The 12594-nt window shown below is 35.6% G+C and overlaps 1 protein-coding gene across 1 annotated transcript in view; it reads right to left on the reverse strand.

Moving 5' to 3' along the window:
- Positions 1–12594, reverse strand: part of calcr (calcitonin receptor) — a 75617-nt gene that overhangs the window by 27351 nt on the left and 35672 nt on the right. Inside the window, exons 3-9 of the mRNA XM_051137552.1 lie at positions 11546–11708; positions 10818–10925; positions 9548–9651; positions 5378–5546; positions 5145–5255; positions 3935–4047; positions 1841–1932 (exon numbers count right to left, since the gene is read on the reverse strand). Coding sequence (XP_050993509.1) covers positions 1841–1932; positions 3935–4047; positions 5145–5255; positions 5378–5546; positions 9548–9651; positions 10818–10925; positions 11546–11708 — 860 coding nt within the window. The remainder of the gene's footprint in view (positions 1–1840; positions 1933–3934; positions 4048–5144; positions 5256–5377; positions 5547–9547; positions 9652–10817; positions 10926–11545; positions 11709–12594) is intronic.

Here is a 12594-nt window from a genome sequence, read left to right on the forward strand (position 1 = left end):
CCGAACCCAGTACCTTTTGACAACCCTACTTCCACCTATGTCATTTGTGCGTGATTGCTACATGTGTGAGGTCAAGCTAGTGCAAGATGAGCATTTGTGGTTAAAAAAAAAGTATATACATTTTATTTTTTTTCAAGCAAATGACTGATTGTCTCGCTAGAAGCCTGTTGAAGCTGCATTGAAACTGCAATTTGGACCTTCAACCCTTTGGTTCCCATTGAAGTCCACTATATGGAGAAAAATCCTGGAATATTTTCCTCAAAAACCTTAATTACTTTTCGACTAAAGGAAAAAAAAAGAACATCTTGGATGACATGGAGGTGAGTAAGTGATCAGATACTTTTTATTCTCTAAGTGAAATTATCCTTTAATAAGTTAAATTTGTGACTAAGTAAAATAAAAATATATGAACCGAATATTCTCCATATTTTAATGCAGTTCAAGAGAAATTAATGGGAAAGAGCAGCATTTTCATCCACACTTCTGTGCCTTTAAATAGCAAAGACATCAAAACTATGAAATAAAACAAATTACAGGCCAAAAGTATCTTTATATTTTATCTTTTCTAAAGTCATCACACTCTGTTTATATTATAACTCTAGACGTTCTCTCAAACAACTTTATGAGATGTATCTTTTTAAACAGCATTGAAGTTGTTCCCATTTTTGTATTTTCTTTCACATTTCAGTCCAACTCAACTAGTAAACTTGTTTGTAAAGAAACTGTAGTTGAGTTCATTCTCTTACTGAAAGATAAACTTTCAGCCAATTAAAACAGGTTCCCCAGTAGAATTTCCATGCTTTTCCCCCCATACATTTCTCTTTTCATTTTATCAGGATGTCCAAGTTCTTTTGATGAAAAGCTTTTATTGTTTATGCATTAAGTTTCTAGGGACCACTGTTTCCAGACAGTGTTTTGGGTGGTCTGGTGTAACTTCCATGTCCAGATATTTTAAGTAATGCCGACTGAGACGTCAAAACACTTGGATATTGTTTGTACGCTTTTCATATGTCTTTGTTTACTAAATCTGTAATGTCTTCTGAATACTTCTGAATCTAAGACGCACAACCTAAATGCTTTTTAGATTAATAAAATTAATATTCAGCCATAAAATGTTGTAATTTTTAAAAATGATTCACAGCTAAGACAATCATGGATAACTTGTTAGACAAACAGTTTTTCATCTACATAAAATTATAGACTTCCAAAACAAGCAAATATTGTTTTTTCATATTCTTTTTTTATCTTCATCAAAACAATATGGCATTGAAATAACTCCTTTTGTGTTTCAATGCATATATAAACATGAATTACTTTTCAGTGTATGATTTGCAATTCAGTTAAGAGATAGTAATTCAGTCAATAAGCCCAAAGGGAGGTTTTTCTTGACTTTGTGGAAGGAATCGCAGTTGTATATAATTCAGAGGTTAACGCATGTACCTCAGAGTTCAGACTGCATTTCCGCAAGGCCATGCTGACGGGAATGCCGATCCATCTTTTCAATTTGGTTTGAATTGGCCACTGTGATAAATGGGTTAGCCGAGAGCTTCTTGGTAAATCTCTCTTTAAAAAGCTTAAACGATGACTCCGTCAATTAAATAAATCTGGGACGCCACCGCAGCAATCTACCTCTACACCGTCATCGTCAACAACTCTGACAAATGACAAACTGTTTGAGAGTAGACAACACACAGGCCTGCCAAAAACAAGTAAACAACTGAGCAACCCATCATCGAGAGGTTTATTGATCGTTCTGAAGTTACTGCAGCTGTGCAGCAGATATTTCAAGGCTTCATCAAGTCATATGGGTAGAAACAGGCAAGGAAAGATTGAAACTCACCTGAAATAAAAGAAAATGGCCAGCGAGATGAGAAGGGACACTATTGAAAGCGCATGACCCACAATCGCCATGTAATACAAAATAAACGCCATCTGAAATGAGAAACCGAATGTTATGGATAATCTCACTTCACTTTACTGTTTTAATTTTTTAGGGTCAAGAGACCCATAATAAGACCCCAGTTCAGAAATTCACCTTTTATATTCAAATATTCAGAACATTTATATTAAAGAGGAATTCCACATCCAGAACAACAATGTACAGATAATGTACTCACCCACTTGTCATCCAAGATGTTCATGTCTTTCTTTCTTCAGCTGTAAAGAAATTCTATTTTTTTAAGGAAAACATCTCAGCAATTTTCTTCATATAATAGACTAATATGATGCCCCAAATTTTAACTTTCAAAATGCAGTTTAAATGCAGCTTAAATGCAAACAATCCCAAATGCGAGTATGTCTGGTATGTAATTAGGGTATGTAAAAAAATTAAAAATCACCCTACATTGCTGTGGAAGTTCTGAACAAGTCTTTGCAAAGTGAACATCCAAAGAAGATCAAACACCCTTAACAAAAACGGTACAACAGTGATATAGTACGATTTTGACCTTGAGGGAGAAAATACAGACGGAGTTTTTCGACATACCCTAACTGTCTTGAGCCAGAATACAGTTCAGGAAGAGTAAGAAAAGACAAGTATTTGACATTAAAAAGTATATAAATTGTGTTATTTTTATGAAAATAACTGATCGTTTAGCTAGATAAGACCCTTTCTTCCTCGGCTGGGATCATTTACAACTGCATTTGAGATCGTTTGAAGCCGCATTTAAACTGCATTTTGGAAGTTCAAACTCAGGGCACCATATCAGTCCGTTATATTAAGAAAAATGCTGAAATGTTTTCCTCAAAAAACATAATTTCTTTACGACTGAAGACAGAAAGACACGAAGATCTTGTATGACAAGGGGGTGAGTATATTATCTGTCAATTTTTGTTCTGGAAGTGGACTTCTCCTTTAAGAATAGTCCTAAAATAAAAAAAGGTCCAAAATAGTTTGTATACAGAATGCACACCAGTTAAAGAATTATATCACATGAATTCATTTATCTCCAAAACTGTAATTAAAAATTACTCATACAGGGTGTCTAAATCACATTATTCTATTTATAACCAGTTCTCACAAGATTAAAAAAATAAAGCCAAAAGAAGGTTTCTGCAGTGATGCCATAGAAGCAAAGAACCTGTTAGTGAACAGTTCTTAAAAGAACCATTTTGAAGAACATTTTAAAAATGTATAGAAACTTTTTTGACTATACAGAACCTTTTCTGCATTTGAAATGTTCCATGGATGTTTAAGGTTCTTCATGGAACCATTGATGCCAATAAAGAACCTTTATTTTTAAGACTGTAGAAAAAGTATCAATCTGTTTTTCAAGGTATTGAACATAACATGCTTTTCAAAAGTGTGATACTGAACAGCAATGAAACCTCAAAGTAGTAAGAAGGCTTAAAAGTAACATTTTGTTGTGCCTTTTTCATAAACGGTCAATTTCATCTGGTCTGAGGAGTGAGGTGCTTTTATTTGAGTTTGTCTGAGCTGACATTTTCCCTGCTCTCTCTCTCACTTTCCCTCACAGTTTATAAAGCAGCAGTTGTACTGCACTGAAACCATTACATTATGAATAAGTCACAGAGTCCAGAAAAGCTGTTTAGTTCAACTGAAACTGCCTTGTGTAGACCTTCTGCTTCACTGTCACAAAGTCTGAAAGAAACACTTGAATCCAACATGCCCTTCAGGAACAGCTTTTAAATCGTATATCAACCAGTCTGAGCTGTACTGTACTATATCATATCTATGTGTATTTTTTATTTAACTATTTTTTTGCACAGAAATGATGATCCGCTAATTATTTGTCCTGTTTTATTAACGGCAGATAATCTGCCAAGTTGTAATTCAGCCCTACATGTTTAAATCACAGGAAATACAGTTTGTGTAGGAGTTTATTTTCATAACATCTGACTGTTTAATTCAGAGATATTCATAACACGATAAAATGTTAATTTAAGACAGGTGCAGAATTTAAAGATGACCTACCTTGAGCTTGTCCTTGGTATGAGCAATGCAGAGGGTGTAGTTGGACCATGTCCTGTTTGTCTCAGGGTGCCTGAACCAATTTCCTGTCTCATCACAATACTTGGTGACCTTTTCTAAATAAACAAGGATAAAGATGTGAGAATAAGTACATTTCACAAGCCATTATAATTTAGCTTTTAAAGTAACCCTGGTAACAGGAAGACCCAACGCTTTCAAAATGCTTCAAAAACATATCTGTGTTTTACATGCAAGTCACGTTTAACGTATCCTTCAAAAACCCTTTGAGAATCCTTCAAAGGGATAGTTCACCCAAGAATGAAAATTACCCCATGATTTACTCACCCTCAAGCCATCTTAGGTCTAAAAAGACTTTCTTCTTTCAGATGAATACAGTCGAAGTTATATTAAAAAAAGTCTTGGCTCTTCCAAGCTTTATAGTGGCAGTGAATGGCTGTTAAGATTTTGAAGTCTATCCATCATGAAAGTACTCCACAAGGCTCTTAACAAAGGCCTTCTGAAATGCAATGCATTTGTGTAAGAAAAATCTGCATATTTAAAACTTCATAAACCATAATCTCTTGCTTTCGCTAACTGTCAAACGCGTGTTCACAAGAGAGTGGCGTTCCAGTGGATGACGTGTGACGTCGGCGCATCGTAAGCATGAGAAGTGACAATGAGAGAGCAAAACGCTGGTCAGGAATTTGAAGTACAAAACAAGGATTTGTAAAGAAAAATGTATTTTCTGTAAACAAAACTTGGTTCTCGAGAGACTAGCATATTCTCAGCGGAGCTTATGCTATGCCTGCATTCAACGTCATCCGCTTGAACGCAACTCTCTCATGAATGCGCGTATGACAGTTAGCGAATGCTAGAGATTACGGTTTATAAAGTTACAAATATGGATATTTTTCTTACACAAACCAACCAGTTTACTTCAGAAGGCCTTTATTAACCCCTGGGAGCTGTGTGGAGAAATTTTCATGATAGATGGATGCACTTTATTAGACTTCAAAATCTTAACACCCATTCACTGCCATTATAAAGCTTGAAAGAGGCAAGACATCTGATTGTAATACTCTGATTGTATTCATCTGAAAGAAGAAAGTACATATACACTTAGGATGGCTTGAGGGTGAGTAAATTATGGGGATTGGGGTGGTAGTCTAGTACAGGGGTTCTAAAACCTAAAACACAAATGAATGAGTTGTACCAGTGGAGTCAAAGTCAGGGAAGTAATTGGGACAGTTTTGAGATGTGTACATTCCCGCTGGTGTGTCGTCCCAGCATAGCCAGCCATCCCATGTGCGGTTGCAGTATGGACCTAAAAGACAAGCACACAAACAATCAGGACCAATTCCACCATGCAATTGCTCTTTGCACTTTGCGCTATGAGTTTCTGATGATTCAATCGAAAACCTCTTCTGAGCTTCTCTGTTTTCACACCTGATTTGTTATATGGCTGGTCTCTGTTCATTTTCTCAAAGCATTTATATTGACCATCGATGATCTTCTTCCTCTCCTCCGCTTTCTGAGTCACTACGGGGCTGACCTGACTCTCAGCTGTAGGATCCATCTCCGTCTCCGTCTCTAAAAAGCCATGAACTGGTAATGTCTGAAGAAGAAGGGATTCGTTTTGAGAATACACATAAAAGAAGTATCAGAATATAGACCTACTGGATAATTGGGGGTCAAGTGCTGAAGTATCTGTTGTATCTGACATTTTCCTTTCTTTTTGATGAGAGTCTACGGCAGTCCATAAAACCATATTTAAGGTGAAATTCAGTCCTCTGACTAGAGAAGATTTGATCATTTTGAGTTCCTTTAAATCCCTCAACAGTTAAAAGCAGGGTTCTCACTCTTTCATGAACACTAGATTCAAGGACTTTCAAGGACTTGTTAAAGCACCATTTTTTATCAATTTCACATATTTATGTCAAATTCACATGCCAGCATATGTAGCGTCATGAACAACCTCTTACAGTACTTATCATTTCACTTACACATAACATTCACATTAAAAATTTCAGAGTAACAAGGTTTTGAATGTGTAGGTTGCATTAAATGTAGACCATTTTAGGCAGTCGTGTTCAAAGGAATTTTGAATTTCTCAAATATTGATAAAAATATATATTCTTGCATCATACTATTTTTTGCTGTAATTCTTGTGAAAGATTTACATTTGAAAGAATTTCTAAATTTTTAAATTAATAAAAAATGGTTAAACAGGGCTATACACTTTTCTAAAATTCTAAAAAATTCTAAAAAAAAATTAGTACAGTCAAAAATTTCAGGAGCGCATTCTAATCAATAATCAAATTCTGATCAAATATTAGCCTTCCCATTACGAAACGTAATTTACAGTAAATTTTGTTTTTACCTTTGTAATGACATTTTTCTAACTTTATTAAAAGTATGTAATCTTTTGTCAAATTCAAAAAATTATATTTATAAGCTTTTTTTAATTTCTAATTAAACAACAGAATAAAAACAAGTATAATAAGAATAAGTTACCAATCAAATGAAATCAGTAAAAAAATAAAATAAAATTGTACTACAGAGGTGGCACAGAAGAACATAAAAGTGGCTTGTAGGAGTATTTTTTAGATGGTTTAATGAGGCTCAGCAGTCGCATGAGTGCAATGAAATTCATAACTTCATGTTGAGGTTAATCTTTTATATATAAAATTTTGAATATAGAAATATTAAATGATTTAAAAAACAGAAAAGATACTTTATAATGAAAGTAAAACTGCCAGTAGGTGGCAGTAAGTCACTGATTTTATCACTGAATCGTTCATTAAATTGATTCATTCAAACGGCTGATTCATTCAGGAATGAAACAAGTGACTGTCTTTATGAATGGGTAATTGAATCAGATTCAATATCATTTGCAACCTCTCTTAAAAAAATGGATAAATATTAATTCTGCTGTTAAAAATAAATAAATAGAAACGGTGTAGGATAGTGGTTATTATGCAAGCAATGGGAAACAATATATTTGCGCAGTGTGCGCATGTAAAAAAAAAAAAAAAAATCAATTCCAATTTGAAGCTTGTGACAAACGCGCACATCAGCCCCATCACTTTATTTAGCATTTATGTAAACACTACATTCAGATTCATCAATTGAAATTCATTCAGTCAGACTGAACCAAAAATTGTGCATGTAAACGTAGTTGTGTTCAAGGAATCAACATATGTCTGTAATGCATTGCTTACCGCTGCAAAAACACACTGTAAGTACGTTAGAAACCTTTGAAGCTCCCCTCAGCGCAAGCACAAATATGCTGATAGGGTCATTTGCACTGATGCTCTTAAATATTTTTTATAGTCGCACGCAGTAGTTTTCAATCACAACTGCACTGCTTCTCCATAGGTTCATCCACCCCAATCATTAACGATGTTTCATTTAGTCTTTGACTGCGCATATAGGAAAACTTTTAAAATAGCACCATTCTACTAAACAAAATTTATTTCAAATTTATTTCAAGGACCTATATTTGTTTTCAAGTACTTTCCAGGCCTTGAATCCATGTGTCTGATATTCAGATACTTTCAAGTACTTTCAAGAAGCTTGAGAACCCTGTAAAAGTTAAAGTGTTAAAAGCTTGAGAACCCTGTAAAAGTTAAAATATTAAAGTGTAATGTTTCTGTTTAAACTTTTGATCCAAATATCAATGTACCCAGTGGTTTAATTTCTTCTTGAAAAGATATTTACATCTCTTTTGAAAGCATACATTATCTTCAGAGATTTTTGTAACTGAGTTAGATTTTTGTAATTTGAAAGAAGTCTCTTATGCTCACCAAAGCTGCATTTACAGTTGACGTCAAAAGTTTACATACACCTTTTAGAACCTGCAAAATGTTAAGTAAGTAAAAAAAAAAAAAAAGCGAGCATTTCAAAATGCATGTTATTTTTTATTTAGTACTGACCTGAATAATATATTTCACATAAAAGACATTTACATAGGTTTCTATGTAAGTATTGGTACTTCTGATTGGGCTGAGGCTGGAATTTAGTAAGTTTGAAGTAAAAGTATTTGATGGATGTATACTATGTGTCAGGAGCATTCATTATCTCATTTTTGACCGAGATGGCTTTTAGCTGGTTTTGCATCTGAACTATTCATATAGTCCTTAAGATAGAATAATACTTGAATTTATAAAAATGACCCCGTTTACAAGTTTACATACCCTCGATTCTTAATACTGTGTTGCTACCTCAGTGATCCACAACTGTGTTTTTTTGGTTTAGTGATAGTTGTTTATGAGTCCCTTGTTTCTCCTAAACAGTTAAACTGCCTGCTGTTCTTCAGAAAAATCCTTGCGGTCCCACAAATTCTTTGGGTTTTTCAGCATTTTTGTGTGTTTGAACCCTTTCCAACAATGACTGTATGGTTTTGAGATCCATCTTTTCACACTGAGGACAACTGAGGGACTCATATGCAACTGTTACGGAAGGTTGAAATGCTCAATGATGCGTCAAAAGGAAACGCAATCCATTAAGAGCCGGGGGGTGAAAACTTCTAGAAAACTTTTTAAAAGACAAAATGTAACTTATTTTGTTTTCTGGGAAACATGTAAGTATCTTCTGAAGGGCAGTACTAAATAAAAAAAAATATGATATTTAGGCAAAATAAGATGAATATACACATCTTCATTCTGTGTAAAAGTTTTCACCCCTCGGCTCTTAATGCACCGTGTTACCTTCTGGAGCATCAGTGAGTGTTTGAACCCTCCGGATCTCAAAATCATACAGTCATTGTTGGAAAGGGTTCAAACCCACAAAAATGCTGAAAAACCAAAGAATTTGTGGGACCTGAAGGATTTTTCTGAGTAACAGCAGGTAGTTTAATGGTTCAGGACAAACAAGGGATTCATGAACAACTATCACTAAACAAAAAAACACAGCTGTGGATCATTCAGGTAACAACACAGTATTAAGAATCAAGCGTATGTAATCTTTTGAATGGGGTCATTTTTATAAATTCAACTATTATTTTCTCTTGTTGACTAAATGTGAAATATCTTATTCAGGTCAGTACTAAATAAAAAAATAACATGTATTTTGTATGATCCCTCTTATTTTGGTAAAATAATTAAAATTTTGTACATTCTGCAGGGTTTATGTAAACTTTTAACATCAGCTGTATATGGTCAAATGCATTTTCTATTACAATAAAATGTTTTTCTTTCCAAATTTATTTCTTTGATGGCAAACAATGTTTTAGCATCCATTACTCCAGTCTTTAGTGTCACATGATACTTCAGAAATCATTCTAATATGTTGATTTGGTGCTCAAGAAACATTTCTTACTATTGTCAATGTTAAAACAGCTGTGACGCTTTATATTTTTCAAGTAAATGTTTGTCAACACATCCAAAAAGGACTAATAAGCAGGCCTGTGGTTATATCTCAGCAACTCTGCATATTTACATAATGCTCACAATCATTGGCACTGTGCGCTGGAAATATCTCATCAATTTGGTGAGAGCACTATCTATTGATTAAAAGTTACAAGCAGTTGTACTGTGCTGTATTTATTTTCGTATTAGGGAAATTGAAACAAATTTTAGTGGCATGACCAACTCATCATAGTGTGCTAGATTTTACCTTTATTTTCTCCTTTGAGAATGTGAGACAGTGGGACCAGGTCTTATTGATGGATGAACTGTGTACCCAGTTGCCAGATTCATCACAGTATTTGGTTACTTTTTCTGCAGGGAAAAAGAATGTTTAGTGTAATGACTTGAACTATAGTGTTCCAGTGATTAACTCCAGCCTTCGGCCTCTGGAATCAATCAATCTGTGTGTTAGAGCAAACACAGTGAGCTGAGTCTCAGACAGAGAAATCTCTATCAGCGAACAGCGGAGAATATCAATATTTCAGCACCTCAGCAAACTCCTGTTATATCCTTAGCTCAACATTGCTTTGGTCACGGCTTCATTTCACTGACATTTAGAATAAGAAAAAAATTCTCATAAATGTTTGATATGAAACTGTCCTGTAGCAAAAATCCTTTCCTTTTAGAACAACACTGCCTGTCAACTAATACAATGTTTTCACGCTTCTAAATAAAAGCTCATATGAATATTTCTTGACAGTCTGAGACAGTGATATTTATCACCTCTGTTTCATTATAGAACTTCACTTAGTATCACATTAACGAGCTGCTTGTGCTTTGAAATCCATTCTTTGATGTAACATTTTGTGTTTCATAATAGGCAGACTGACTATAGAGAGGTAGCATTGCTGCATAATTCCAAATAAATAGATTATGATCCATAAATAAATGTAAGAGTTTAAAAAAATTAAACATATTGACAAATAAATAGAATGACATCCACAAATTCTTTTTATGTCACAAACACACCTTTTCTCATTTGTGAATTACATCCTGTGCATTTGTAGATTGCTGCATGTATTTGTGCATCGCTCCCCGTATATTTGTGAATGGCTTTTTGTGCATCTATAGATTGCTTCGTGCATTTGTGTATTGTGAAACATTTCTAGCTTTGAGATGCTGATAAATCCACAAATGCATGAACCACACCCACTGTCTAATCAAGCCAATCAGATTTTTTGCTGATTAATCATAGCACGTTCTCATTCTCGCTATTTCCAATCACATTTTCTTTATAATCAGGGTGGTTTCATCCTGAAATAACTTCATTCATCTGCACTGGCTCATATAGGAAATATAACGGCCATAAAAACTGGTACAGTAAAAATGTTTAAAATAATCTATTTATTTTGAATTATGCAACAATTCTATCTCCGTAGACATGTACCAGATGTCATGTCTGCTGTAAAATCTCAATGATTTGCAGTGTCTGGAGCGCTTTGGTCTGGATTGACAATCCAGATGTGATTGTGTCTTACCCAAGGGGTCAAAGCTGGGGTAGTCTGGGCAGTTTTGTGAAGCAAAGGTTCCAGCTGGGGTTTCATCCCAACAAAGTAAGCCATCCCAGAATCTGCTGCAGAATGCACCTATAAAAGATAAATAGGCATCATAAAGAGATAATTTTATGAGGAATTAAATGTTCCTTGATCTTCTGAGATACAAGAGTTCATTGTACAGTGAAACGTACTGTAACATTCTGAACTCCAAATGTCCTCCCCAGTGAAACAAAACAAAACCTTTATTGAAACCAAGCCGCTAAAATTGCCAATCCTTGTGGTATTTCTGGCTGTGTGTAGCACCTGCACTCTGCATATCATTCTGAAGGATCACAGTGATAAAAAATAGTTTTTTGAATGTCCCTGACTATTTTAGTCTGATCCTGTTGCATTTCAACACACATTGTTTCGTGATCCTCTCACTACACTACAATGCTGAAAGTGCTACAGAACCACTGCCGAGTCAACTAATGAATGTCTTAAAGTTGTCTCTGCACATTAAACTGAGATAGGAGAAAGTACTCTAACATCCAAAAAGCTTAACGCACATCCGCTTTGAAGATAAACCTTTATTGTTTCTTTGATCACCCTGTGATAGCTTCCAGCCATTTAGTGTTCCACTAACAGCCTTGGCACTTAGCAAGGTTATGAAAGGAGTAAAAGCACCATTGTCTGTCGTTCAAATGAAAATTAATTGAAAATACAACTACCTGTTTTATTATGGGATCCATCTCGGCTCAGAAGCTCCAGACATTTGTACTGAGACTGAGTCATGATTAGTCTCTCTCCTTCCATTGCCATCAAGACAGGTGTAAGGGATAAGTCGGAGGTGGGCTCTGCTTTCGTCTCTGTTGTTCCAGCCTTTGTTATACTCTGCAAAGAGAGGGGAACTTGAGCACAGCAGCAGGGTTGGGCAAAATTCAGTATTTAAAGGGATAGTTCACCCAAAACTGAAAATTCTGTCATTAATTGCTCACCCTCATGTCGTTCCAACCCTGTAAGAGCTTCATTCATCTTCGGAACACAAATTAAGATATTTTTGATGAAATCCGAGAGCTTTCTGTGACCCTGCATAGACAGCAATGCAACTACCACGTTCAAGGCCCAGAAAGGTACACTAACCAAAATTATAAAAGCAACACTTTTGTTTTGCCCCCATTTTTCTAAGACTTTTTCTGTGTACACAAAAGGCCTATTTCTCTCACATATTATTCACAAATCTGTCTAAATCTGTGTTAGTGAGCACTTCTCCTTTGCCGAGATAATCCATCCACCTCACAGGTGTGGCATATCAAGATGCTGATTAGACAGCATGATTATTGCACAGGTGTGCCTTAGGCTGGCCACAATAAAAGGCCACTCTAAAATGTGCAGTTTTACTGTATTGGGGGGGTCTGGGGGGGTCCGAATCCAGTGAGTATCTGGTGTGACCACCATTTGCCTCACGGAGTGCAACATACTTCTTCGCACAGAGCTGATCAGGTTGTTGATTGTGGCATGTGGAATGTTGGTCCACTCCTCTTCAATGGCTGTGCAAAGTTGCTGGATATTGGCAGGAACTGGAAAACGCTGTCGTATACGCCGATCCATGCTCAGTGGGTGAGTATCCGGTGAGTATGCTGGCCATGCGAGAACTGGGATGTTTTCAGCTTCCAGGAATTGTGTACAGATCCTTGCAACATGGGGCCGTGCATTATCATGCTGCAACAGGAGGCGATGGTCGTGGATGAATGGCACAACAATGGGCCTCAGGATCTCG

This window comes from Labeo rohita, chromosome 19 (genome assembly GCF_022985175.1).
Source record: "Labeo rohita strain BAU-BD-2019 chromosome 19, IGBB_LRoh.1.0, whole genome shotgun sequence".
NCBI lineage: Eukaryota > Metazoa > Chordata > Actinopteri > Cypriniformes > Cyprinidae > Labeo > Labeo rohita.